Here is a 24,613-nt window from a genome sequence, read left to right as displayed (position 1 = left end):
ACAAAGTAAAAAAGAAATGGCTTATATATCATATTTCACAGCAATTATGGGCGACAATATTTTACAGTTAAACATTTTAATGTCCAAAGTATTGAAAATCAAAATAATAAAAAATAATTTCACACAATAAAACATTATGAAAAATGTACTTACACATTTTCTATTACACAATACACTTCTAACAACCAGTAGTGTAATAATAAATGAAAAGCTGGGTAAACTATTCAGTTATTTATTATTTTAAGTAGGCTATAACAGTCACCGTTACCAACAACAATCAGTCTTCTGAACGCAATGACAAAAACAGCTGTCACAAACGGGACCAACACCGTTGTGGCTACGAGTGTCACAATGTGCAATCAAGTCATACACACACTCGCAGTCTTCACGTCTAGTTGCACACTGTGGCCAAACACCGGAAATATGTAAGACAAATGGGTAAGAAGGCAAGACCAAAACCGCAAGTGGGGTTATTGGGACAGGGCCAAAATATGCACTCTTGCAGTCATTTACAATGTATTACAATATAAACACTATAAACTGAACATTTTCATAAAACAAAATGTGTGGTAATTCATCAACAGTAGATCATGAGCAATCACAAGCTATAAATGTCCGGTATTCCAATAATCTGGAATTATTTAATACGATTTTTTTCTTTCTTGTCTCTAGCGACACTGTCAGTCAAAATCAGCATGACCTCATCCATCATTAAAGGTTATATCAATCCTCCTTCGAGTTGTTACACTCATAATGCTCAATGATAATCAATAATGCTTATGTAAAATATTGGAATTGTTTAGAACACCATTTATTATTTCATTTTAACAAAACTAAGTTGTGAATATGTATCTTAAATTACATGTTGTCTTATGAACAGTTAATCAGTGATTTGACTGATGTCAAATCTAACAAACCTAAAGTACACATCACAGTAACGGTTCTCAGTTCAAATCAGACAGAACTGAAAAGATGACTCGCGGTTCAGTGAGGTCATTAGTTGTGAACTCACTGACAGATGACTCACTGTATAATTCGCTGAGAATGTGACTCTGATTCAAACTGCTTAGCTGAGCTCGGCTGATTCATTAAAAACACCTGATTCAAACACCTGAGTAATTTGTTTGCGCATCATGGCTTGTGTTGTGTTTGTTGTTGCATATTTTAACAGAAAAGGTAAAGAACAGCACAAGATACACTGGCACGTGTCTAAAGATGTAATTCACTAACTCATAAGATTATGTCTGGTGAATATTGGAGAATATTGACACAATTGTCACCCATTTTAGCCACAGACTGGAGCCCTATGCTCTCAGCTAGTGGTGTTTCATCTGTGAGCGAATCTTTGTTTTGAATGATCCTTTTAATTAAAAAAATTGTTCTTGTTCACTTCCTTTATTTCGGTGGTGAACGATTTGGTTTTTAACAATGGCTCTATTATTAAAAAACTATCAATATCCAAAGCACTGTATTCGCGGAAAGCCACAAACACAGATAAGAGAAGTGATACAAACAATGGAGAGCCCCAGTGCTGTTATACTAAATATTGGCACTCAGCAAATCAAATTTGATGACTGGAACTGTTATAAAAATTGTATTTGACAGGAAGGTAAATGTACCACTGAGGAAGAAAAAGCCACAGCATGATACAACCCTAAAATTCAGAGACATAATTTCTCAAAGGAATATTCCAGGTTCAATTCAAGTTAAGCTCAATCGACAGCATTTGTGGCATAATGTTGATTACAATCTATTTTGAATCGTCACTCCTTTACAAAAAAGCAAAAATCGAGGTTACAGTGAGGCACTTACAAAGGTTCAGCACACAGACTGATTGGAGATCTGCTCTCAGACATACATTGCAGGTTGAGGTGACAAAAGTTCAACACAAAGACTGACTTGGGATCTGCTCTTAAGCCTAAGTATGGCTCCACCAGCTGGCAAACAGTAAAAGTGGTGTTTCTTGTGTGAAGAGACTCTGTAATGTATGAGTGTGTTTGTGTAATCTCCGGTGGGGACGGAAATGAGACAGCCGTGTGGAGGATGAGCAGAAACGCCTCCTCCACAGCTAATTAACTTCATGCTTGACGGCTTTGGTGGCTCCACGGAGTTCAGAGAGTAGATTTAAAGCCTCACACTCAACAGTTGGATGATTTCAGCTCTGTTTATGTTCTGCCACATAAATGTCCAGACAACAGCTAAACATTGCAAAGAAGATAAAGCGGTGCATAAAACTAAATTTAGTACATGAATAAATGATCTACTGGGACACAAGGCTTGTGTTTCGTAGATATTTCTGCTCATAACCCATTTATAACTGATAATTAATTGATAAAGATCCTCAGATGAAGTTTGCAACCAGATTCATAGAATTACAACATTGAAAGCTTTGTTCTGTGGTTATTGAAGGGATAGTTTAACAAAAAAATTAAATTCTCTCATTTACTCATCCTTATGCCATCCCAGTTGTTTATGACTTACATTCATCTGCTGAACTTAATCTGTGAAAGTGATCTGATTCTCACCCACACCCAGGGCAGGATTGGTAATCAGGCATACTGGGCATTTTCTCAGTGGGCTGATCAGGAGCCGAATGGGCCAAGATAAGCTGAAATGAGCCGCCACGTTATGCAGAATTGGCCACAAAACGCCGCCGCGATATGTAGAACAGGACCTCTTTTATTTTTTAGAAGTTGGAATGAAAAAAGTGTTTCCTATTTCTGTGTTTGTGCAGATCGACAAGACAGATGACAAGTCTCTGGAGGAACGAGGGCGCATCATGATCTCACTGAAGTATAGCTCTCAGAAGTCTGGTTTAGTGGTGGGCATCATCCGCTGTGCCCATCTAGCTGCCATGGATGCCAATGGTTTCTCTGACCCCTATGTCAAAACGTAAGACATACCTAGCACTCCGTCTGTCTCTCATTGATTTTCAGTTTCACTTCTTTTCAGTTCTCTATATGCTACATTCTCACTGACATAACAACCGATTTTTGCTCAACACAAAATCAGAGGTGTGTGGTGGACTTTTGATATGAGGAGGCAGAGTGCCATCTCAGTGATTTTTCCGATGTAAATTCCTATTTTAATTCCATTTGACATTTACATAGCTTTCAGGTTAAACCCATACAAATCTGAAATCTGACTGAACACTACATATGATATAAAAAAAGTAGGCCAACATAACAATATAATATATAAAAACATCACATACTTGCACATAAATGCACTTAACATACATTTCAAAATACTAAAAATGGCTGTTCTCCTATATTTAACATATATTTTCCTTAAATCGTAGTTTATATATCAATTGAATAAGCTATGTACATAGTGTATATGCACAAACAAAATGAACTATAGCTGATGCGCACTCTAACACAGAGGCGCTCGTCTCTCACTCGAACTGTCTGCAGCTCGCGTGTTGCATCATTGATGAAATCATCATAAGATCAATCTTATGTAAAAAATAACATTAAAATTACAACAACAATAAAATGTGTGTGTGTATATGTGTGTGTGTGTATATATATATATATATATATATATATATATATATATATATATATATAGTCAGGTCCATAAATATTGGGACATCGACACAATTCAAACCTTTTGCTCTATACACCACCACAATGGATTTGAAATTAAATGAACAAGATGTGCTTTAACTGCAGACTTTCAGCTTTAATTTGAGGGAATTTACATCCAAATCAGGTGAACGTGTAGGAATTACAACAGTTTGTATATGTGCCTCCCACTTTTTAAGGGACCAAAAGTAATGGGACAGATTAACAATCATAAATCAAACTTTCACTTTTTAATACTTGGTTGCAAATCCTTTGCAGTCAATTACAGCCTGAAGTCTGGAACACATAGACATCACCAGACTGGTGATGCTCTGCCAGGCCTCTACTGCAACTGTCTTCAGTTCCTGCTTGTTCTTGGGGCATTTTCCCTTCAGTTTTGTCTTCAGCAAGTGAAATGCATGCTCAATCGGATTCAGGTCAGGTGATTGACTTGGCCATTGCATAACATTCCACTTCTTTCCCTTAAAAAACTCTTTGGTTGCTTTCGCAGTATGCTTCGGGTCATTGTCCATCTGTATTTTGAAGCGCCGTCCAATGAGTTCTGAAGCATTTGGCTGAATATGAGCAGATAATATTGCCCGAAACACTTCAGAATTCATCCTGCTGCTTTTGTCAGCAGTCACATCATCAATAAATACAAGAGGACCAGTTCCATTGGCAGCCATACATGCCCAACCGATGACACTACCACCACCATGCTTCACTGATGAGGTGGTATGCTTTGGATCATGAGCAGTTCCTTTCCTTCTCCATACTCTTCTCTTCCCATCACTCTGGTACAAGTTGATCTTTGTCTCATCTGTCCATAGGATGTTGTTCCAGAACTGTGAAGGCTTTTTTAAATGTTGTTTGGCAAACTCTAATCTGGCCTTCCTGTTTTTGAGGCTCACCAATGTTTACATCTTGTGGTGAACCCTCTGTATTCACTCTGGTGATGTCTTCTCTTGATTGTTGACTTTGACACACATACACCTACCTCCTGGAGAGTGTTCTTGATCTGGCAAACTGTTGTGAAGGGTGTTTTCTTCACCAGGGAAAGAATTCTTCGGTCATCCACCACAGTTGTTTTCCATGGTCTTCCGGGTCTTTTGGTGTTGCTGAGCTCACCGGTGCGTTCTTTCATTTTAAGAATGTTCCAAACAGTTGATTTGGCCACACCTAATGTTTTTGTTATCTCTCTGATGGGTTTGTTTTGATTTTTCAGCCTAATGATGGCTTGCTTCACTGATATTGACAGCTCTTTGGATCTCATATTGAGTGTTGACAGCAACAGATTCCAAATGCAAATAGCACACTTGAAATGAACTCTGGACCTTTTATCTGCTCCTTGTAAATGGGATAATGAGGGAATAACACACACCTGGCCATGGAACAGCTCAGCAGCCAATTGTCCCATTATTTTTGGTCCCTTAAAAAGTGGGAGGCACATATACAAACTGTTGAAATTCCTACACCGTTCACCTGATTTGGCTGTAAATACCCTCAAATTAAAGCTGAAAGTCTGCAGTTAAAGCACATCTTGTTCGTTTCATTTCAAATCCATTGTGGTGGTGTATAGAGCCAAAAATATTAGAATTGTGTCGATGTCCCAATATTTATGGACCTGGCTGTATATACACAGCAACAACAACAACAGTTTTAGTGGTTTGATTGAGTGAACCACACTTTTATATCCAGTTTCCTTTTCAAAAGAGTTTATAGAAAGTACATGTTACATCCTGATTAAATGTCCCTGTTTGTATGGACAATCTTATTTTCATGAAAATGTGTATGTTCTTATTTATTCTATTCTATTTAGGTGTAATATTGAGAAAATAACAAGTTTGTAGTAATGCAAAGATATTATTTAATTTTGTAAATATATTTTAATTTGAAAACACTGCATTTATAGTTGTTGTTGCTAGTTTGTATGTTTGAGTTGAAAAATACACATTTCAGCATTATCAGTAATTTATTTGTGCATTTTTCTTGATACCCAAGCAAGTTGACTCATGATACTATTTGTTTATTATATCGCAATCGCATATCGCAATATTAACCTCAATAATCGCAATATGACATTTTCTCCAAATCATGAATTATGACACACTTCCTTTTAATGTATTTCTCCATATCAAAGACAGGAATTTCTTATGTTTATTTTGAGGAGTAGAATGTGTTTAATAACAGTGAAGCATGAAGGATTAGAGTTCTTAACTCTCTTGGTTTCTGAATTGAACGATTAATAGTGGGATTATTGCAGTGGAGCACTAAGTTTTGTTTTCTTCGTGTACAACATTGTTCAATTTGAACGGTTTGAATCCATCTCTGTAATTGCTTTGAATACACAATTATTCATTTATCACTGCTGTTGTTACAACAAACAGAAGAAATCTTACTTATTCTTTAATCATGTAGGCCTTTTAATGTACTTATGTATTTGGGTCTGTAATTTGTCTCAATTTGCTATTTCCAAAACAATCTCTTTTTTTTTCAATCCTCTTTTCTTTTTATCTGAGCGTGGAGCAGTTCATTTCAATTCAATGCAATTAGATATCAATTGGCATTCACCTTTTTGGCAAGTGAAGTACATTTTACTGACTGTGTAGCTAGTGTCCATTTAAAATAGATGGAGAACCCCAATTTTGAACTGCAGATTCATTTATTCTTTAAAAGCTGAATAACAGGGTTGTCGAGAGGCATAGTTAAAGCAAGCAAATGACATTCCCTAGCAAAAGAGCTCCAGGGAGACTGTTACAAAGAGGGAAGGAAACTTTCATAGGTTTTTCTTTGTAAGTCTACTGTCATTTTAATATACACTCACCTAAAGGATTATTAGGAACACCTGTTCAATTTCTCATTAATGCAATTATCTAATCAACCAATCACATGGCAGTTGCTTCAATGCATTTAGGGGTGTGGTCCTGGTCAAGACAATCTCCTGAACTCCAAACTGAATGTCAGAATGGGAAAGAAAGGTGATTTAAGCAATTTTGAGCGTGGCATGGTTGTTGGTGCCAGACGGGCCGGTCTGAGTATTTCACAATCTGCTCAGTTACTGGGATTTTCACGCACAACCATTTCTAGGGTTTACAAAGAATGGTGTGAAAAGGGAAAAACATCCAGTATGCGGCAGTTCCTAAATGGATAAATACGGAATTACTCTTCTAGATAACCCAATACATTTCTATTATTACATCTCACCCGGTTGTGATTATTTGGCTGGGGAGGGTTTGACCTCATTGCCTGAATTTCTTTTTATCAGTAGATGGTCTTCTTGTCAAGTGGTCATTGTAAGAGATCAAGGGACCCTCATTAGAGAGAGCTTGCAGAATTACAGCTGGAGTGAGAAGAGTAATGACCACTAAGTCTGCAGACAAGTGAAGCGTGGTTGCTTATAATCCCTCTCTCTCTGTTTTCTAATAAAACTTTCATTGTTTTAGGAAGCACCTACAGAAAAAGCTGTTTGCAATGTCCTGCAATAAGCCTTGTTCAACCTTTCATGGCTCAGTTTCTGAAAATGTTCAAAATGTAATTCCAAATGCAAGTGCTGCATTGCCCTCTGGTGGGCAATTCATGTTGACTAGTAGTCTGCAACAAGACCATTCTGCCTTTGTTGTTGAATGTCATAACAGTTTTTTTTTTTTTTTGTTAGTTTATTTGTTTTTGTTTTGTGAATTGCCATAAATAAGCACTTATATGCTAATATGCAATTGTTTATTAATTATTCCTGTAAACATTGATTTTAGAAAGCCATCTTAACCTTTAGTGAAAGGACATAATTAAATGCAACTTACTTTTAATATCACAAATGTTTTTCAGATATCTCAAGCCAGATGAGAACAAAAAATCAAAGCACAAGACAACGGTCAAGAAGAAGACCCTCAACCCTGAATTTAATGAAGTAGGATTTATCTGATAATTTTCTACAAAGCGCATACGCACTATCCATGCATAGTGTTAATATTGTTCCTTTTGGCAATTTCATTCTGATTCACACCTCATACATAAGGTTGACTTGCAGTTTTTGTAACTTATGTTTCTTTTTGAGTGCTAAATCCATTTTATTCCATTTTTATTTAATTATTTATTTTTCATTTTCCTTGCTGTATTAGGAGTTTTTCTATGAGATCAAGTATGCTGACCTCAGCAAGAAGACCCTGGAGGTGACTGTTTGGGACTATGACATTGGCAAATCCAATGATTTTATTGGTGAGACCTAATGACATAACATTCATCATATTAAAACCCATATTTGTATCTTTCATTATTTGTATCTTTTTATTTAAAACATTTTAATATTCATTAATGTTCACCCAAAAATTATAATTGACCCATCGCTAAGCTCCACCCACCTTGAAATCATTGCTCACTCTGCGGAACTGCCCATTGGAATGAATGGGAGATTGCCTAAAGACACGGTTTTTGGCTAAATAGTCTCATAAATGGAATGGATCATATTTTTACGTCGGCTGGTATTAAGAGTTTTTTGTAAAAGTAATTGTTAAATTACACAGTAATTTGATTAAAAACTGTCGAGACTGTGAATCGAGACAAGGCAAAAGTTTTTTATAATTACTTGAAAAGAGAAAACTTTCGATAGTGACCAAACATCTAATAACATTAGCTGTTTATAACATCTCATAACACTCATTTTGATGCTGTGAACTATTTATTTACTATCGCTTTTACTATGACTTCAATCAATTCATGAATAAATTAAAGTTCAGTTATTAGATTTAATTTACCTTGGAGCCATTGGTAGAAAGAGTACTGATTACTTAAGTAAAAGTACTGAGAAATATTATAACTCAAGTAAAAATAAAGTAGCCTAAAAACTACTCAAGTAATTACATTACAAGTTACTTTATGAAAATGATATTATATATAGTTTATACGCTTCCATTTTTAGAACATAAAGACATTTTTGTTCTTGAAAGAAACTGATGAAGTTGTATTTATTCCAGTTTTTTCTTTACCCATGATGGCAAACATGTACGGTCACGTATTCCTTACAAATGTATTCTAAAGTGCTAATTTGGTACTCAAGAAAATGTTCTAGAAAATGTTCTTATTAGAACAATTGAAAATTGTTGCACTACCATGTGGAAATCACAATACGGGGGGTTTTCCCATTAGCTGAGAAATTGAGAATTTCTTTCCACTTGCAAGTACATTTTTTTTTTTTAATAGTCAAAAAGAAACACATTTCTCGTGAAATTCTATTTTCTACTAAAGTCTATTGTTTTAGAGAGATGAAGGCTTTTCCATGCATTACTGTTTTGAAAAAATTATCTCTAACCAGGATAGAGAGGGAAGTGGATGACCAGATGCACAATAAAAAGATACGTAAATCACAGTCTCTAGTTTGAGAAACTAAACTAACAGCTTCTAAATGCCAAAAACCTGCAAGAGGATTCTTGGACAAACAGAACATTTTAAGTATACAACATGTATTTAAATATAAATAACCATTTGTAACATTTGAAATGTCTCTAAACTACATAATGTGCATTGTGACTGAAACATATTCCTTATTCTCATTCATGTATGTCCAAGTATTTTGGCTATTAACATACTGTACAAAACTAATATAATGCCATATCATATAGGAGGAAAATTATCCTCCATGATATTGCAGCAATTATCCAGATATGGAATGAGATTATTAAACAAGCTGTTATCAACTCCTACATGTCAACTGAATAAGGCAAAAATAAAAATTGCACACAATGTTTATTGAGCGATATGATTGATTCAAACACTGAAAGTGGATGTTCTGTATATATTATTGTATTACAGTTGTAATAATAAAGTCTTAATTAACATTATGGTTATTTAACATATTCAGATATTATTAAGTAAATTGTAGCATTTGGTTACATTATGTTTTGTGATTTCTTATACCTTCTTTAATAACATCCATCCCTTGTGCACTTTTGGCCTCTAGTGGTTGATGCTTTTCAGACAGATAAACAGCAGCTCAGGGAAGGGAAGTAGAGTAGTACAGCACCATGAGTGAGAGTGTTACCCGCTAGGACAGTTTATTTTCGGTTTTAAGGGCGAACCGTTACCGAATTGAATGCTGGATTACAATACCGAACTGATGTGGATTGATAGAAGCTTACGGCCCGTTTGTGCACACGATGGTGCGAGGAACCGGACGTCAGGGAGAAAAAATGTTCAGTGAAAAGAAGTAAAAAAAAGTCAAAATAAGACTGCAATTTATGTAATTGTAACTATATAATATATAGATATTATTAATAAAACACAGGAACTAATGGCGTGGGCATTTTTTACCTCCATATTTTGGGGATATTTTTTGTCAATTTTGAGTCCCTGTTAATTTCCTACACTATTGGCATTGTATCTTTCTAAGGTATTTAAAAAAATTGTGTTAATGTTAGACAGAGTTAAAATATTGCCTACAGTAAGAAAAAAGTTTGATGAGTGGTTAAACCTGTTCAGACGGTTCCCTCGTACCTGAATGAACGACTCCTTTCCCAAATAAAATGAAATATGCAGAAAATCTCAAAGAATCTAGTGAAGAGAGGACACCGGCGGCAGTTTATGCAAGCTCCTCATGATGCTGTGCACTGTGGGCTTCCGTCATGTGCGCACACAGCGCATTTTAGTTTATAGACAGATTTAGTGCTTATAAATTTCTTCACAAAAATTCGGAAATATTATGTATTTTTTTGTACTTTGTATTTTGTATACTTGTGTATATATATATATATATATATATATATATATATATATATATATATATATATAAGTATCATACTTACTGTAACTCAAATAAAAGTACTATTATTTATTTATACTTGTAATAAATTACTCAAGTACTGTAACGAGAGTAGTGGTAATACCATTTAAAAGTACTCAAACACACATTAATTCCATAGGCTGTCATTGGAAAATAGCAAACGTGGTTAAGAGTAATGGCAGTATGGGGCAACAGTTGCTAAGACAGGATTGGTCGGAAGCGCTCTTAAGGCGGGGCTTAGCAAAGGGTCAGTTCATTTACGATTTACCCAACCTTACACTGTGTCCTAACCAGATTTGGCATGACAATAGGCAATTAGGCAAAGAAATGTGTGATGCAACAGTTTCCTTCGGGATCAAAGCACTTGTTTAATTTTTTCTGGCAACATGAAGTGGTGTAATTTCAAAAATGTACTGTGATAAACCCGTTGGCCTTAAGTTTCATGAAAAAATTTGCAGAACGAAATTAACCAATTATAACCGGTTACCAGCATTTAAAGCTACATTATGTAACTTGTGGCCTTCTAGCGGTTAAAAAATAAAACTTCATGCAGAAGAACATGGTTTTGGTCATGACGTAAGTTCTGGTTCGGCTCTGCTCCTCTGCATGAATGAATGTGGTTCAAGGCACCGGTGTACACATGAATACAGGTCATCTTATCAGAGCGAATGGACAAATAAATAACAAAAGAAAGGAAAAGGCGGATATCCGAAAACGTGATTTGAGCAGGTTAGTGTCATATCTTATGCTGTTGTTTTTCTAAATACCGTGTGTCCATTTGCAGCTTCAGGGAGCTATTGATTTATGTTCAATAAACAGTCGTCTGACTGTTACTATTTCTGATTCTATTGTTATTTATAATACTTTTATTGGACATTGGGTTGACAGACAGATTGCTTATCATTGGAAACTTATCGTGTTGTATCTGGTTCGGACAAGGTGTTATGCCATCTCAAACTCACATATCTTTTGCACAACAAAAGCAAAGATTTGTTCATGGATGTATGATGTGTTGATATTCATGCACGTCAATGTGATCCAAAACTTCCAAGCACCAAAAAAGACAAAGACAGCATCATAATTTGAAGCTCGACTATACTTCCATGCACTTGACGCATGCACAGAGCATGAGTGCACGTGCTATGCTCAAGCCTCAAGAGCGAGGAAGTGTCATGATCAAGCCAAAGAGACTGCAGATGGCAAGATTTATATTGGAAAAAGGAGGTACATTTGGGTTTGTTCTAACCCAAAATTGATCGGATCGCTTCAGAAGACACAGATTAAACAACTCAAGTCATATGGATTTCCTTTATGCTGCCTTTCTGTCCTCTTTGGTGCTTGGACGGTTGGGACCCCAAGGACTTAAATTGTATGGATATAAACATATACAAAAATCTTTGTTGTGTTCTGCAGGAAAAAGATGTAAAGGATGAGGGTGAGTAAAGGAATTGAGAATTTTTGGGTGAACTATTCCTTTATAATCTGTGCCTTTAATTTTTGTGTTATTAACTGAATGCAGTTCCAAAGTATCTGCATTCCCTTGGGGTACAACTGCTCTTTGTTGTTCTTGGCAGTTTTAAATTACTTTTTCTACTCCTTTTCCAGGTGGTGTTTCTTTAGGTATCAATGCCAATGGCGAGAGGCTAAAACACTGGTTTGACTGTCTCAAAAACAAGGATAAGAAAATCGAGCGATGGCACACATTAACCAATGAACTCCCTGGTTCCGGATACAATGACTGAAAGTCTTCCCTACCAGTGGTTGCATCAATACCCCACCCCTTCCCTGTATGATGTCAATTTAAGCCCAGCCTGTGATGGATCAACACTCCAGCAGTCCATTGATTCAGAGATGAGTGCCAATATCCATCCCTAACTAACACACCTGCGCTCTATCTCTTGTATTTTCCCTGGTGTTGAGCTTGCAGTTTGATAGTGTGGTTTGATGTGGCTTTTGGGCTTATGTAAGGGTTTTAATCAGCTTGTGTTTTTAAAACCTCAATGAAAATGGGGAGATGTTGTTTCCACAGACAAAAGGGGATCAATTGTACTATTCCTGTGTTCAAATATTTAAACATACTCTTCTGCTTTCTTTCTATGTTCTGTGTAACATCTCTGAGGTGTATTCAAGAATGCTGTTTACAGAATTTAGCTGTCAGTAGTTTGCCACATGGCAGCAAAGGGGCTCTAAAAATACAATAATTTGCAAAACATGGCAGATCTAAAAAGAGCTTGACTCAAAAATTATGTATATTTGACATCTTTACATCTACAGTCCAAAACTTTTCTGATACCTAAAAATTACACAATTATATTTTCCAAACAGATGATTGTGAGGATTATGGTTGTTTCAATAGGAATTTACACTCACAAAAATTAGAGATTTTTCCCTCCACTTCCATTCCAATAGGCTAGAATAGCTTTTTTTTTTGTTCTTTTCATGTATGACCACCAAATCAGTCTACTCAATGAATGTATTAATTTACCTTTATAGTTTCTATGCTCTCTCACTGCTCTCATTAAGAGAGCACACAGAAGCTTAAATAGCCATTTTTGTCTGGAGAATTCAGAGAGAGCAAACCCTGTTTACAAAAAGAACACACTAATGCGGAATAGGAGCTATTCTTGAAATTAAGACAGTGGATTATACAGCTTTCATCAAGAGGTTCTTGCTTGCCAGTTATGTATTCATTTTTTCTTTTCTTTTTTTATTTCTTTTCTTTTTATTATTATTATTATTAAAAGACTGTGCCCCAGCCCAATCCATAGATTGTTTTAAATGTGTCTTGCATACTAAATTCAGTCTTTAAAGTCAGAAAATGGACTCAAACAAGTTACTAGTGTTGATTTTGATTGATTTATTGCATGTTTATACTATTCTTCCTATAATCATTTTAAAGAGTTGCATTATTTTGACCAAATATATTTTTTTAAGAATGTGTTAAAATCATTTACATGTTTGTTTTCATTGTGTGTACATGTTTCATCAAGCTGTTATTTTGTGGCATTTGTATTATAACCAATGTATTATTTTAACCTTCCTACGTTATTGCATATTTAGCATGCCATTAGATGTACTTTTATATATATTTAATAATTTCTCTTTAATTTTATTTTTCTTAATCTAGGATTTTATTATTTAAGATAAACTCTGATTGCAGATAAGACTTCAAATGGTGACTATTTATTAAGCCAAAATGCAAAACACCTAGATACAACGCTACGATGCATGTTCACCAACTGAGAAACTTAATCTCTATGGCAACATTCATTGTACTCCTGTGACATATATTTTTTTTTTTATATTCTTGCTTATACAAACTCTATGGCATAACAATGCATGCAAAGTTCTTGGGCTGCCATTAACTTAACTTTGCTTAATGTTAGATACTGCTGTTCTCCTCTGTAAAAAGAGTTTCTGCTCTTGAATGCTTCAAGAATGTCAGCCTTCCTTCTTGAACAGTTTTTGTACTTTTGAGCACCATCGCATTGCCCGTCAGGTCGCTCTATTGACTGAACATGGGATTGCATGTTACTAAAAGGAAATTTTGTCATGTTTTGATCATTTTTAACTCTCAGGCAATTGTTTGCATATTAAAGTGGTTCTCTGATGAAGTCAATATATTTCTCCTCCTGGTTCACCTTAATCTTGCACCGAATGGCCGAATTATCGTGCCTTTTCTTTTGTAACAGTGTGTTTTTTGCACCGCTCACTTTACAGAGATTCCTAGACTGATATTAGCTTTTAATATGGAAACATGACACATATGGCATAGTTATATTATTGTCTGTGTTACACTGTTGGAACTTTATGTCTCTCTTGGAATATGCCTCTTAAAGATGCATTATGAGTATCCTTACACTGTGTGATAGTGCTGTGGTTGGCAGGTGTGCAAGGCTGAGGTGGAGAATGCTCATTTAACTTCAGATTCTGGGATCTGGTAGTGTAAAACATTAAAAATGATGTCAGCTCTGTTACCTGCTCTCACTCACTATAAATCTTAAATTAGTAATACTTTTATTTTAACTTTAAGCATACAAGTTTATTTAAACAATGTTTATAAGATCATTAACCTGTTATGATTATAAAATAAAGACAAGAGGTTGGTCATTCTTATCTTTTTTCTTGCATGTTACAATTCTATAATTAATCAAATATTGTTGTTGGTTATAAGAATATCATGTACCATGCAAAACAGCTTCAGTATATTGTCATGAATCAAGTGCTGTCAGACACCAGAATCTGTTGTTTACTTTGATTTTTGTCCTTTTTCCAAAATGTTTGAGTATTATATCTAAAGTGTGTTTTTTACTATGGCGAATTATATTTGCTATTTATATGTTCAAAACTGGAAACCCATATCAAATAAAGTATGAGAAAAACACAAAAAATTTGTTTGACTTTTTGGGGGGAATTTATTATGTACATATCATTACGGTTGAAAAAATATTAGTGAAACAAAATAGTACAATTCTGAACTATATTTTATAAATCTCCAAACTATACAACTTTAAAAAAAAAAAAAAGCATAATGTTGTGGAAATTTTATTGTATATATTTGTTTTATTATTATTGTTAAATGTGCAATAACCTATTTTAATTGCACAACAAATGTATAAGGTCAAAGTTTATGGAACATTTATATTAAGTTAATTTATTTTTATTTAACTAATTTGGCATATAATGTTTTAAAATCTGAAAAAGCCAGTGACAAAGAACTTTAAACTTCGAGCCCTTTCATGAGTATAAATGCCTGTTGTCCCTCACTGATCTGGGCTTTCTCTGCCATCGGTGGCCTGGTTGAGCTGTTGGGCCTCACAGCACAAGAGCTCCACCAAGTGTTGAAAGTCTAGTCGCTGAGCATCATCTACAGGCCTGTTGTTGAACCTGTCTCTTTGCTGTTATTTTAGAGGAGATTGAAATATTGTATCTATTATCTATTGTATCTATTGTTTTAATCCTCAAAATGCTGAGATGGTTTCTCTTTTATTGACAAACAGCACCAGTGAAAAGTTTGGACGCACCTGACTGTATGCATGCCTTATGATCTAGGATCTTTCTTTTTTTCTCTCTCTCTCTCTTTTTTTTTTTTTTATAAAACGAAAACTTAAATTATTAAATGAATGAATTATTTTTTTTTATAAAACTAAAACTTAAATTATTAAATTAATGAGTTGGACTAGAAAAAGCAGTCAACAGGTGCACAGTATATCTGGGAACTCCCTCAAGACTGCTGAAAGAGCCCAAAGTTTGGTGAGTTTGTTGAGAAAATGCCAATTATGGGCAGACCTGTTATCAATACATAATAAAGAATAAGTTGGTGTGTCTAAACTTTTAACTCGTATTGTGTGTAAACCACTGTTTCTAACACATTTGTATCCATACCTCAAGATCCGATCCATTACGGATACAGAATTGTACCATTTCTGGCTGATTGGTGCACACCGCCTGTGAAGAAAGCAAGCAAAAAGAGATTAAACTCTTTAAGGCATAAGGCCCAGGTATACTTCTTTTTTGCGTGTTCCAGATCGCCTCGCGTCTGGTCGACCGAGTTGCCTTTATGAGCATACTTTTCTGACCCCGAACGAATAGGAACGCGTTCGACACATGCGCACAACAACTGATTTGTAACACTCTTTTAGTACGGTCAATGGATAGCGCATGTGCAGATGACACACACAGACATGGACCGCGTGCGCCAGTCAAGAAAATCTGTGCAGATGACGCAATTTGCGTCACGCATACTGTGCACGGAGCATTCCGCAACACGCACACCTTAAGTATACTTTGGCCTTTGAAAGGGGGAAAATGTGCTTTACACAAGTGAGAAAGCTTTACCACATGCAATGGAGTTCTACGTTGAGCATCAGAAATATTAAAACTGACACCAGCCTTCTTCCATGCCTCCATATGTTCGGTGTCTCCAAGGAATGCAAGACTGAAAATAAATAAATTAATGAAGCATACTCGAAAGAGTGTTATGCATAAGCATGTTTATCACCTATCAAGAAGTGATCTTTTGCTAAATGAACTTGTGTGCAGCATTTATGTAAATAACAATCCCACTCACCAGCACATCTCTGCCCCAAGTTCCTCAGAGGATCTTTCCAAACATGCCCCTGCAGAAATTAGCATCTTCACCACCTCTAAACTCCTATGGATTTACCAGGTGAATCAGTAAATGCATTCCCAAAGTAAATGTGGGAATTATTTTAAAAATAAAATACGAATGATTGAGTACTTGCAGCGTATGGCATCCTGAAGTGCAGTTTCTCCATCACAGTCAGTGGCATTTACATCTGCTCCTTCATGTAGCAAGAAGCGAACAGTTTCTAAGTTGCCCTGTCCTGCTGCAACGTGAAGAGCAGTCCGACCTCGTCCATCTCCACCTGAGACATCAGCACCCTACAGATACATATATTTCACGTTCCAGACCAGTCTTTGAGTTTTATCTCAGATCACTGATGGCCTTCTCACAATCTGTATGTAGTTTCAGTACCTCTCGCAGATGTTCCTCCAGGCCAATAATATCTTCTTGTACAGCTGAGGTGTTCAACAGGTGAGGGAAAAGAGCAAGTTGACAAGCTTTCATCTCCTAATAATTTGAAGGCAAAATATTAATATAAATTAAAGCAATTTGAAAATGATTTTTTTTTTAAGAAACTGTTTGTACAAAATCCTGTACAAAATCCTCATGTAAACATTGTATTACTTAGATGATATTCAAGTAGAAAGCTGACAAAAAAAGACAAGATATTTCAAAAAGACCTACGCAATTCCACGATCATTATACAGTGCGTGTCTATTACATGATTACAGTTAGCTAGTTCTCTGACTAGAAAGTTAGTAACCCTAACCGTCCTAACGTTATCTGTCCCAAGCCAGCCAAGGCGAAGAGAAGATGCTACAGCAGACCAAAATCTGTAAACTTCTTCAGGAATCCTTCTTCTAGACAGAGAAATCCCCATAATAAACACCAGAACTTATGTTATAAGAATAATGTGACAATCAAGCAGAGCCGTTTAAAGGCCGTTACTCTCACACTCGCGTGGGGAAAAATGACTAAACAGGCGCGAGAATGTCCTTCTTGCGGTCGCGTGCCGTCATGTGACATCTGCAAGCTCTAGATGAGTTCTGAGTGAGATATTTAAAAAGATGAATATACCGGTATTAAGTTTTGAAGAAATTATAACGACAAACATTTTATTTGTTTAATAATTACATAGTGCCTTTCAAGGTGGCTTTACAAAATCTAAATAGTTAGAAAAAAGTTACATTTGCACAGAACCCTTTGTACTGAGCACATTGGTTGCTGATAAAGTGTGTGCTCTAGCAAGAGATTTTACACAGAAATGAGTTCCACATCCACGCCATTAATTACGTTTGTTGGTATTTATTTTTATGTTTTATTATTATTATTCATGATTGAATTAATTGAGAATTGGGTGGATTTACGGTGAATAATAACGGATAATAATAATAATAATAATAATAATAATAATAATAATAAAAATAATTCGGGGCTGTGTCTAGAAGGTAACAACCCCGCAGCCTTAGTCTCGCGAGAGTCTAATTTGTTGTTACTATGGTTATGTTTAGGTTTAGATTACAGGTAGGTTTAAGGTTATGGTTAGGTTTAGGACAATGGTTCTCAAACTGTGGTACGTGGAGTGCCCTCAGGTGGTACACAGCATGACCCTTGATATTTACATAAAACAAATTATATGTGTGTGTGTGTGTGTGTGTGTGTGTGTGTGTGTGTGTGTGTGTGTGTGTGTGTGTGTGTGTGTGTGTGTGTGTATCACTTTGTGGGTACCAAATGTCCCCATAAGGATAGTAAAACCCGGAATTTTTGACCTTGTGGGGACATTTTGTCGGTCCCCATGAGGAAAACAGCTTATCATACTAAATTATGTTTTATGAAAATGTAAAAATGCAGAATGTTTTCTGTGACAGTTAGGTTTAGGGGATAGAATATAAAGTTTGTACAGTATAAAAACCATTATGTCTATGGAAAGTCCCCATAAAACATGAAAACACAACATGTGTGTGTGTGTGTTTTATTATTATTAAAACATGGAAAACAGTTGATTTATAATGTATGATTACAATTGTATTATATCTTTAAGAAAGCCCACCTTTTTCTTTTCTTTTTTTTTTACATCAGCAGTGCAGGAGGATGTGAATAGGGCACATTCTCGTTGCTCGCGACTGCGCTGATGTCTCTGTGCACACACCACAATATTATTCCCACACAGAAAACAGAACAATAATGCGAATGAGGCAAGATATCATTCCGCACATTTTACACATTCTCAGACTTCCTTGAATCTATGATTCTATGATCTTAAATAGTGCTTTTGACTGAAAGACACTAGGTTGTATTTGGCTGTATTTTGTTTTTGATTTCACTGGAAGATTGCGACAAACACTGGCCCTATGTCACCTCTGACTAGAGGGAAGGAAAATACATAGTTTGACAAGTTTAAAAGTTAACGATTTAATGGTAAATTTAACCTCATAGCTAACTGTAGCCACTGTTTTCATTGATCACATATTCATCACATATTTTTAAGGGTGATGCTTGCTGCATAATTTTAGGGAAGCTGAGATGAAAAACAGTGTCTAGCGATGCCTAAGCTCCAAATGTCTAAGGGGGCTTTCACACTAGCACTTTTGGTGCGCACCCGGGTTCGAATGACGTCAGAGTTCGGTTCGTTTGGATGATGTGAACGCTGTCTTCCGAACTCGGGTGCGCACCCGCAAACCGTACTCGGGTCCGCTTAAAAAGGTGGTCTGGGGTACGGTTCATGTGAACTCCAGTACGGTTCGCTGCTGATATGAGCGCAATCGAACCAAACCGCGGAAGTGAACCGCTATTGATGACGTATAATGTGTGTGCGTGTGTGTGTGTGTGTGTGTGTGTATACACTTACCTTGACGTAAAGCGGGATTGACGCACACGCACACGCTCTGCAAGCAGAGAGATGATTTCTGCTTGCCTTCGCAAAAATTGTCTTCGGCGGACAGCCCACTGTCTTTTGAATGATTTCAGTATTTTTGCGGCAGACAGACGCAAGTGTGTTTCTGTATCTTGATGTTGAAAACAAAACCAAAGGTTAAAAAAAAGAAGAACAAATGTGAACCGAGCAAGTCTATTCATTGAATTTTGACGCCTTTTCATTTTGCGGTTATCAAGCAACACGATTACGCACCAGCTGCAGCTTGATGACGCAAGCGTACCGCGGTTCGGATACAAATATATAATGTGAACACAGTCCATCGGGGGCAGGGGGGAGGGGGGAGCAATCGAACTCGGGTTCGGAACAGGCAATCGAACCAAGTGTGAAAGCCCCCTAAATATATAGTTTGTTTGAACTGAATTGCAAAACTTCTAAATGTTAATATTGTATGTTTGGTTGTAGAAACACACTCTTGTTGATTGTAAATATTTGAGTTGAACATTGGTGGTGAGTGACTAGGTGGTGCTTGAATGCTTTGATTTGATTAAAGGTGGTACTTGGCCTAGTAAAGGTTTGAGAAGCACTTATGTGTAGGAGTCCGAATAAACACAAAGCACCAGTATTGTGCGCCCTCGCGATACTTTAGACAAAGGAAGGTTACCGTCTAGACACGACCGTATAAAACCCGATTTTCTTCGTTCAGTCTTTCTCAACCTCGGTGCATCCACAGTCCAGAGCGTGTCAATATGTGGAAGTCAGGCGTAATAACTAGGTAATTTGTCGTGATTCTTAACATTTATCCTACGTTGTTGCTGTTCAAGTTGTGTTTGCACGTATTAATAAAATAAACGACTTAACGCGAAGACTTCTAATGTTACTGCGAGAAGTAGGCAACACCACGTGCTTGAATCCTGCTACAAATAATGTGTACAGAGGCACCTTGCAGTAAAGGAATTTCCTTGTGTATATTTATTCACGTTTGTTTTATATCGCTGTTGGATTGATACGTAGATTGATCAGATCCCGCCGTTGTTGGGTGGAAATCGGTAGGGAGATTACCATACAGGTTATCACAACGGAATTTCCCACCTATAGCAAATTCCTCTCTCTCTCTGCCTGGCTTTAAAAAGCCAGGTTTGCTTTCATCCCTGTAGACACAGTTGCAGTGTTGTCAATGATGCCTGAAATATTCCTAGCATATCAAAACTTCTATGGAATAATTTTACTTTATATTTTTAATGTTTAATCCCGTCTCTCACTACGGAATTCTGAGGTCTCCCAATGTTGTTGGAAGCCTTTTGTGACAGGCCTTCTAAATATGGTAAATGGCTTTTTATTGTGTTGCTCTGGAAACTTGCACCATGCTAGTCACAGTCTAGATATAGTGGGCTTGGGAACTAGTGCAGTGTAAAAATTACCATTCTTTTCTCTTGCAACTCACTGCTGTGCCCACACAATGGCAGTGCTACTTATGAGAGCAGATGAGTCTTTGCCAAAGGCATTGTTGCTTGTTTCTGTAGTATGCATGTAATTTCAAATGCCTGTTGTGTATTTGCAGGATTTGGATGAAGTTGATGGACACCTTGTGGATGGACAAAGCAATGGGTAAAGATTAATTTCCACAGTGAGGAGAAAGCATAAGAGTTTTGTTTGTAATGATGATTGGCATTAATGTTCAACTGCTCTTAAGACCATGAAAGAGAATCTGCCTCTCTGAACAGTACATTGTACTAATAATTCTTGCAGTTTCTTGATCAAAACTGCACTTTGCTTTTCTCATGGTTCCATTTCACTTACAGATATCAGAGCAGGATATGCAGACCCATTCTTATCAAGTTAAACTGGAGGTGCAAACTTTCTTGCTGCTCAGGAAGGTTGTCATAATGGTAAATGTCACTGCATGTTTAAATTTTTCCGCCGTTACATTGTGAAATGAGTGTTATAGATAGATATTACAGCCAGACTGATGGGTTTGTCTAATTTAGCAGCTTGAATCAAGTTTTATTTGTAAAAATATTTTTATTGGTGTATATTTATAACATTATACTTTGTTTTATATTACCCTGCAATCAGTCGAAACAAGTTACCATGGATGCAATTAGTTTAATACAGCTGCTGAGTGACCGTGAAGTTGCCAACTTCTCTCTACTGATGGTCGTAATCCATCGCTTACAAATTACTTCATTTGTGTAGATGTCGCGGTGCCATTTTCTATTTTTGTTGGAGCAAATAGGAAAGCAAAAATTGCATTTGGTGTGGTCTCCCATTCACCGCTATCAGCGTTTATCTTGCAATCATTTACTTTCGTGGTCAACCGATAACATGCCAAGGCCGAAAAATCGGCCGATTTTCCAAAAATTATCGCATCGGCCCACTACTGCGACATGTGAATGACCGATCACAGTTTTTGTTCTTGCATGCTTTCGTGATACCACAGTAATTGTCCAGATTTGAAACTCATCGTCTTATTTAAACGGTCTGCAAATCAGAGCCGCAACCGACGCGCTGGAGCTCAGGGTTAAAGTGCTTGTCTGTTTCTCTCAAAATATGCGGATATCTCGGTTTAACCATTTGTAATTCACGGATTTGACCACAATCCAATTTATTTCCTGTCAAGCACTCGTATAATATATTCCTCCTGAAGCACATGTTCTGTCAGTCTGGATCAAAACTCTGTTCTTCCGATTTACAAAGGTAACATGACCGCCAGTCCGTGACGACACAAGCAAACGATCTGGGCGGTGTAAACAGTTTGCCACTGGCTGGATACGCGCAAGTGCATGAGAGCAACTTTCCAAGTAAAAGCGCTAAAGTAAATGTCATATTCACTGTGCACAGTATGTGCAATTGGGTCTCTTGTGAAAATGCGATTGCTAATGCGCACGTGCCATGAATGGTTGCTAGACTACTTTAAGCACTGTTGTTTCCATTCTAATATATTAACAATATCTTTTGTGAGGTGGTTGTTGTTGTTGTTGTTGTTGTTGTTGTTGTTTTTTTTTTACAAATTTTGGTTAACTAAACAGAAATCTTAAGAAACCGCTATCTACCGTTTATTTAAAACTATCTTAATTTTAGATTTTAATTTAATAGTTAAAGTTGTGAAATTTTGTAAACATAGTGCTGAAGTTTTATATAAGCAAATTTATTTGACATCAGCCATTTTAAAAAAAAAAAAAAAAGGGGGGACTTTGCCTTCCAAAACCCAAAAGTGTGAAAAGGGTACATTTGTGGCCTTCAAAAACAAACCGATATTGATTTAAAATGAGGTCTATCCCGACTGTCTCCTTTCAGTAGAGATTAGTCGTTGGAAATGCCTCAAAGACTAACTCTGTAGTATCGCTTTACCCATGTTGCTACTGTTATTAGCTTTGTGGGAAAATGCTGCAGGACATTGTTGGCAAAACATGTTATCAATGGTGCAATTGCTGCTAGGCACATTGAAGTGTCTTACTTGTGTAAATTGCCTCTTGTGTAGGTTTGTCTGCAAGATGACCACGAGGTGGAGTGCCATCGCTTTCTGGAGCAGCTCGGAAGTAAATTTTTGGTTTGTGAAAATACATTCTTTTAATATCAGTTTGTTTACTGGAAATCACATTGTCCCATATATCTGCATCCAGTTGTATGTCTGACTGGAATGTTCAAATGACAGTGCTAGAATACTTCGACACCTACTGTTATTGGACCTTGCATCTGTTGTTGGGTACTAGTAGTGGTCGAGACAAGATCTCCTGTTTTTGTTTTAAAGTTTTTCTAGTAGAATGTGAAATTGTTAGCTGTGTAGGATGTATACTGGGCATAATTCAGTAAGTGGTAAGCAAGTGCTCAATTTCAAACATGCGTTCAGTACGCCTCACTGGCACATTGAGTTGCAATATTTCATCCAGCCTTTCCATTTGCAAAAGTTTTTAATAGCAGAAGATCCACCATTATGTGCTTCATGCTAGAATCTATTGTCTTTAAATAGTTTTTTTTGCCGTAGAATCTGAAATGCCGTGCACTGCGCTAGACTAACGTCTTTTAGCCATTGTGTTTCCTAGTTCATTCAGCATCTCGTACGGAGTTTTGTTTTTATAGATGCCATGTCAAGTTCAAAATTACTTCACCCTTTAAAAGTTAACTAGGTGTAAATGGTGCCTTTCATGCACACTTCTCTAGTCTGTTGCTGGTATGTGTTTGTCAGTGGCTTGCTGTCAATTATCCCACATGCCCCATCACCCCCTCACTCTGTGGGGAGCATAACCGCACACTTTGATCTGTCCCTTTTAGAAGCCATGTGACATTGTTTCAATGGCTCAGCACATCTTGGTAATCCTGACTTGTTAATATTGTGTCCACAGGTCCCACTTGGCTAGATATTTGCATGCCATCATTCTTCAGTGAAGGGTGAGGCAGCTGTTCTTTTACTTTGTTGTCAGATAAATATTTGATAAATGAGACATTTGGGCATATACCAGGACATTTGGTTACTGATTTTCTGTTGACATGACCAAAAGTTAAAACCCATCCTTATGAGTCACTTCAGTTGTTTTGTTGTTGGGAACATTTCTTGTACTTTTTGTGCAATGTTTCTTGCTTTGTCTGTGTGTATGTACTTTATTGTCTTGTGATCTTCTGTAACAGGCTAAGTGTTGAAGTGGAGAGAAGAATTTCCCAGCCAAAGTTCAAATGGAAGGTGAGAGCAGCTCCTCTTGCTTTGGATCACTTTTCATCAGCTACTTCTCTTCACTGGCGGTCCTTAATGCATTGATCCCATATCAACGCACTACTAGATTATTTGCAGGTTTTTTTTTTTTACATGAAATGTCTGCCATCTGTGGGGCAACTCGTAATATTTACTATTTTTGTGCAAACCACATCTATGGTATGTTGTATTACAACAAAGAATGTTTATTTGATTTGTCCTTTTGTCTTGGTTATACAGTTGGGTGCTGGCAAGGCTATACTGATTAAATCTATACTGGACCGGAATTGTTAACTTGGCTGAGCTTTGGAGTGTAACTTGAATGTATGAAACCAATTTGTAAATTTACAATAAACTCATTTAAAAATGTGTATTTGTGGTCAAAAATCCCATTGCCTGACAATAGTGTTGGGGATTGCCCCACTGAATGCTTTTTTATTTTATTTTTTTTTTTTTAAGGTGTTAACCACTACAGTACTCTGATCAGGGAGTAGGCGTCATCAGATCTTTCCCACCTTTTATTTGTGCAAGAGTCCACCTTGTACACATAACAGTATACAACTGAGGTAGTTACTGTAATAAACAATCAAACAGAAATAAATAACTTGTATACATACTGTCGTGATTC

The 24,613-nt window shown here is 36.6% G+C and overlaps 1 protein-coding gene, 1 long non-coding RNA gene and 1 other non-coding gene across 6 annotated transcripts in view; all 3 read left to right on the top strand.

Annotated features, from left to right (window-relative positions):
- The window catches only part of LOC127636418 (double C2-like domain-containing protein beta), a 286,639-nt gene extending 271,922 nt beyond the window's left edge, over positions 1-14,717 (top strand). For all 4 annotated transcript variants that reach the window (XM_052116897.1, XM_052116905.1, XM_052116888.1 and 1 more), the window contains 4 exons: positions 2,735-2,892; positions 7,392-7,473; positions 7,685-7,781; positions 11,944-14,717. In XM_052116897.1, the coding sequence (XP_051972857.1) occupies positions 2,735-2,892; positions 7,392-7,473; positions 7,685-7,781; positions 11,944-12,080 (474 nt within the window). In that variant the 3' untranslated portion in view covers positions 12,081-14,717. The remainder of the gene's footprint in view (positions 1-2,734; positions 2,893-7,391; positions 7,474-7,684; positions 7,782-11,943) is intronic.
- Positions 14,718-20,003: 5,286 nt separating this feature from the next.
- Positions 20,004-24,347, top strand: LOC127643151 (uncharacterized). Its single transcript, XR_007970462.1, has 6 exons — positions 20,004-20,073; positions 20,860-20,906; positions 21,101-21,187; positions 22,780-22,848; positions 23,642-23,687; positions 23,925-24,347. It is a non-coding gene; the product is annotated as an uncharacterized LOC127643151 (long non-coding RNA).
- Positions 22,565-22,698, top strand: LOC127643342 (small nucleolar RNA SNORA18). The gene has a single exon (XR_007970494.1). It is a non-coding gene; the product is annotated as a small nucleolar RNA SNORA18 (small nucleolar RNA).
- Positions 24,348-24,613: the final 266 nt, after the last annotated feature.

This window comes from Xyrauchen texanus, chromosome 4 (genome assembly GCF_025860055.1).
Source record: "Xyrauchen texanus isolate HMW12.3.18 chromosome 4, RBS_HiC_50CHRs, whole genome shotgun sequence".
NCBI lineage: Eukaryota > Metazoa > Chordata > Actinopteri > Cypriniformes > Catostomidae > Xyrauchen > Xyrauchen texanus.
The sequence above is the reverse complement of the archived record's forward strand: the minus strand, read 5'-3'. Positions and strand labels throughout refer to the sequence as shown.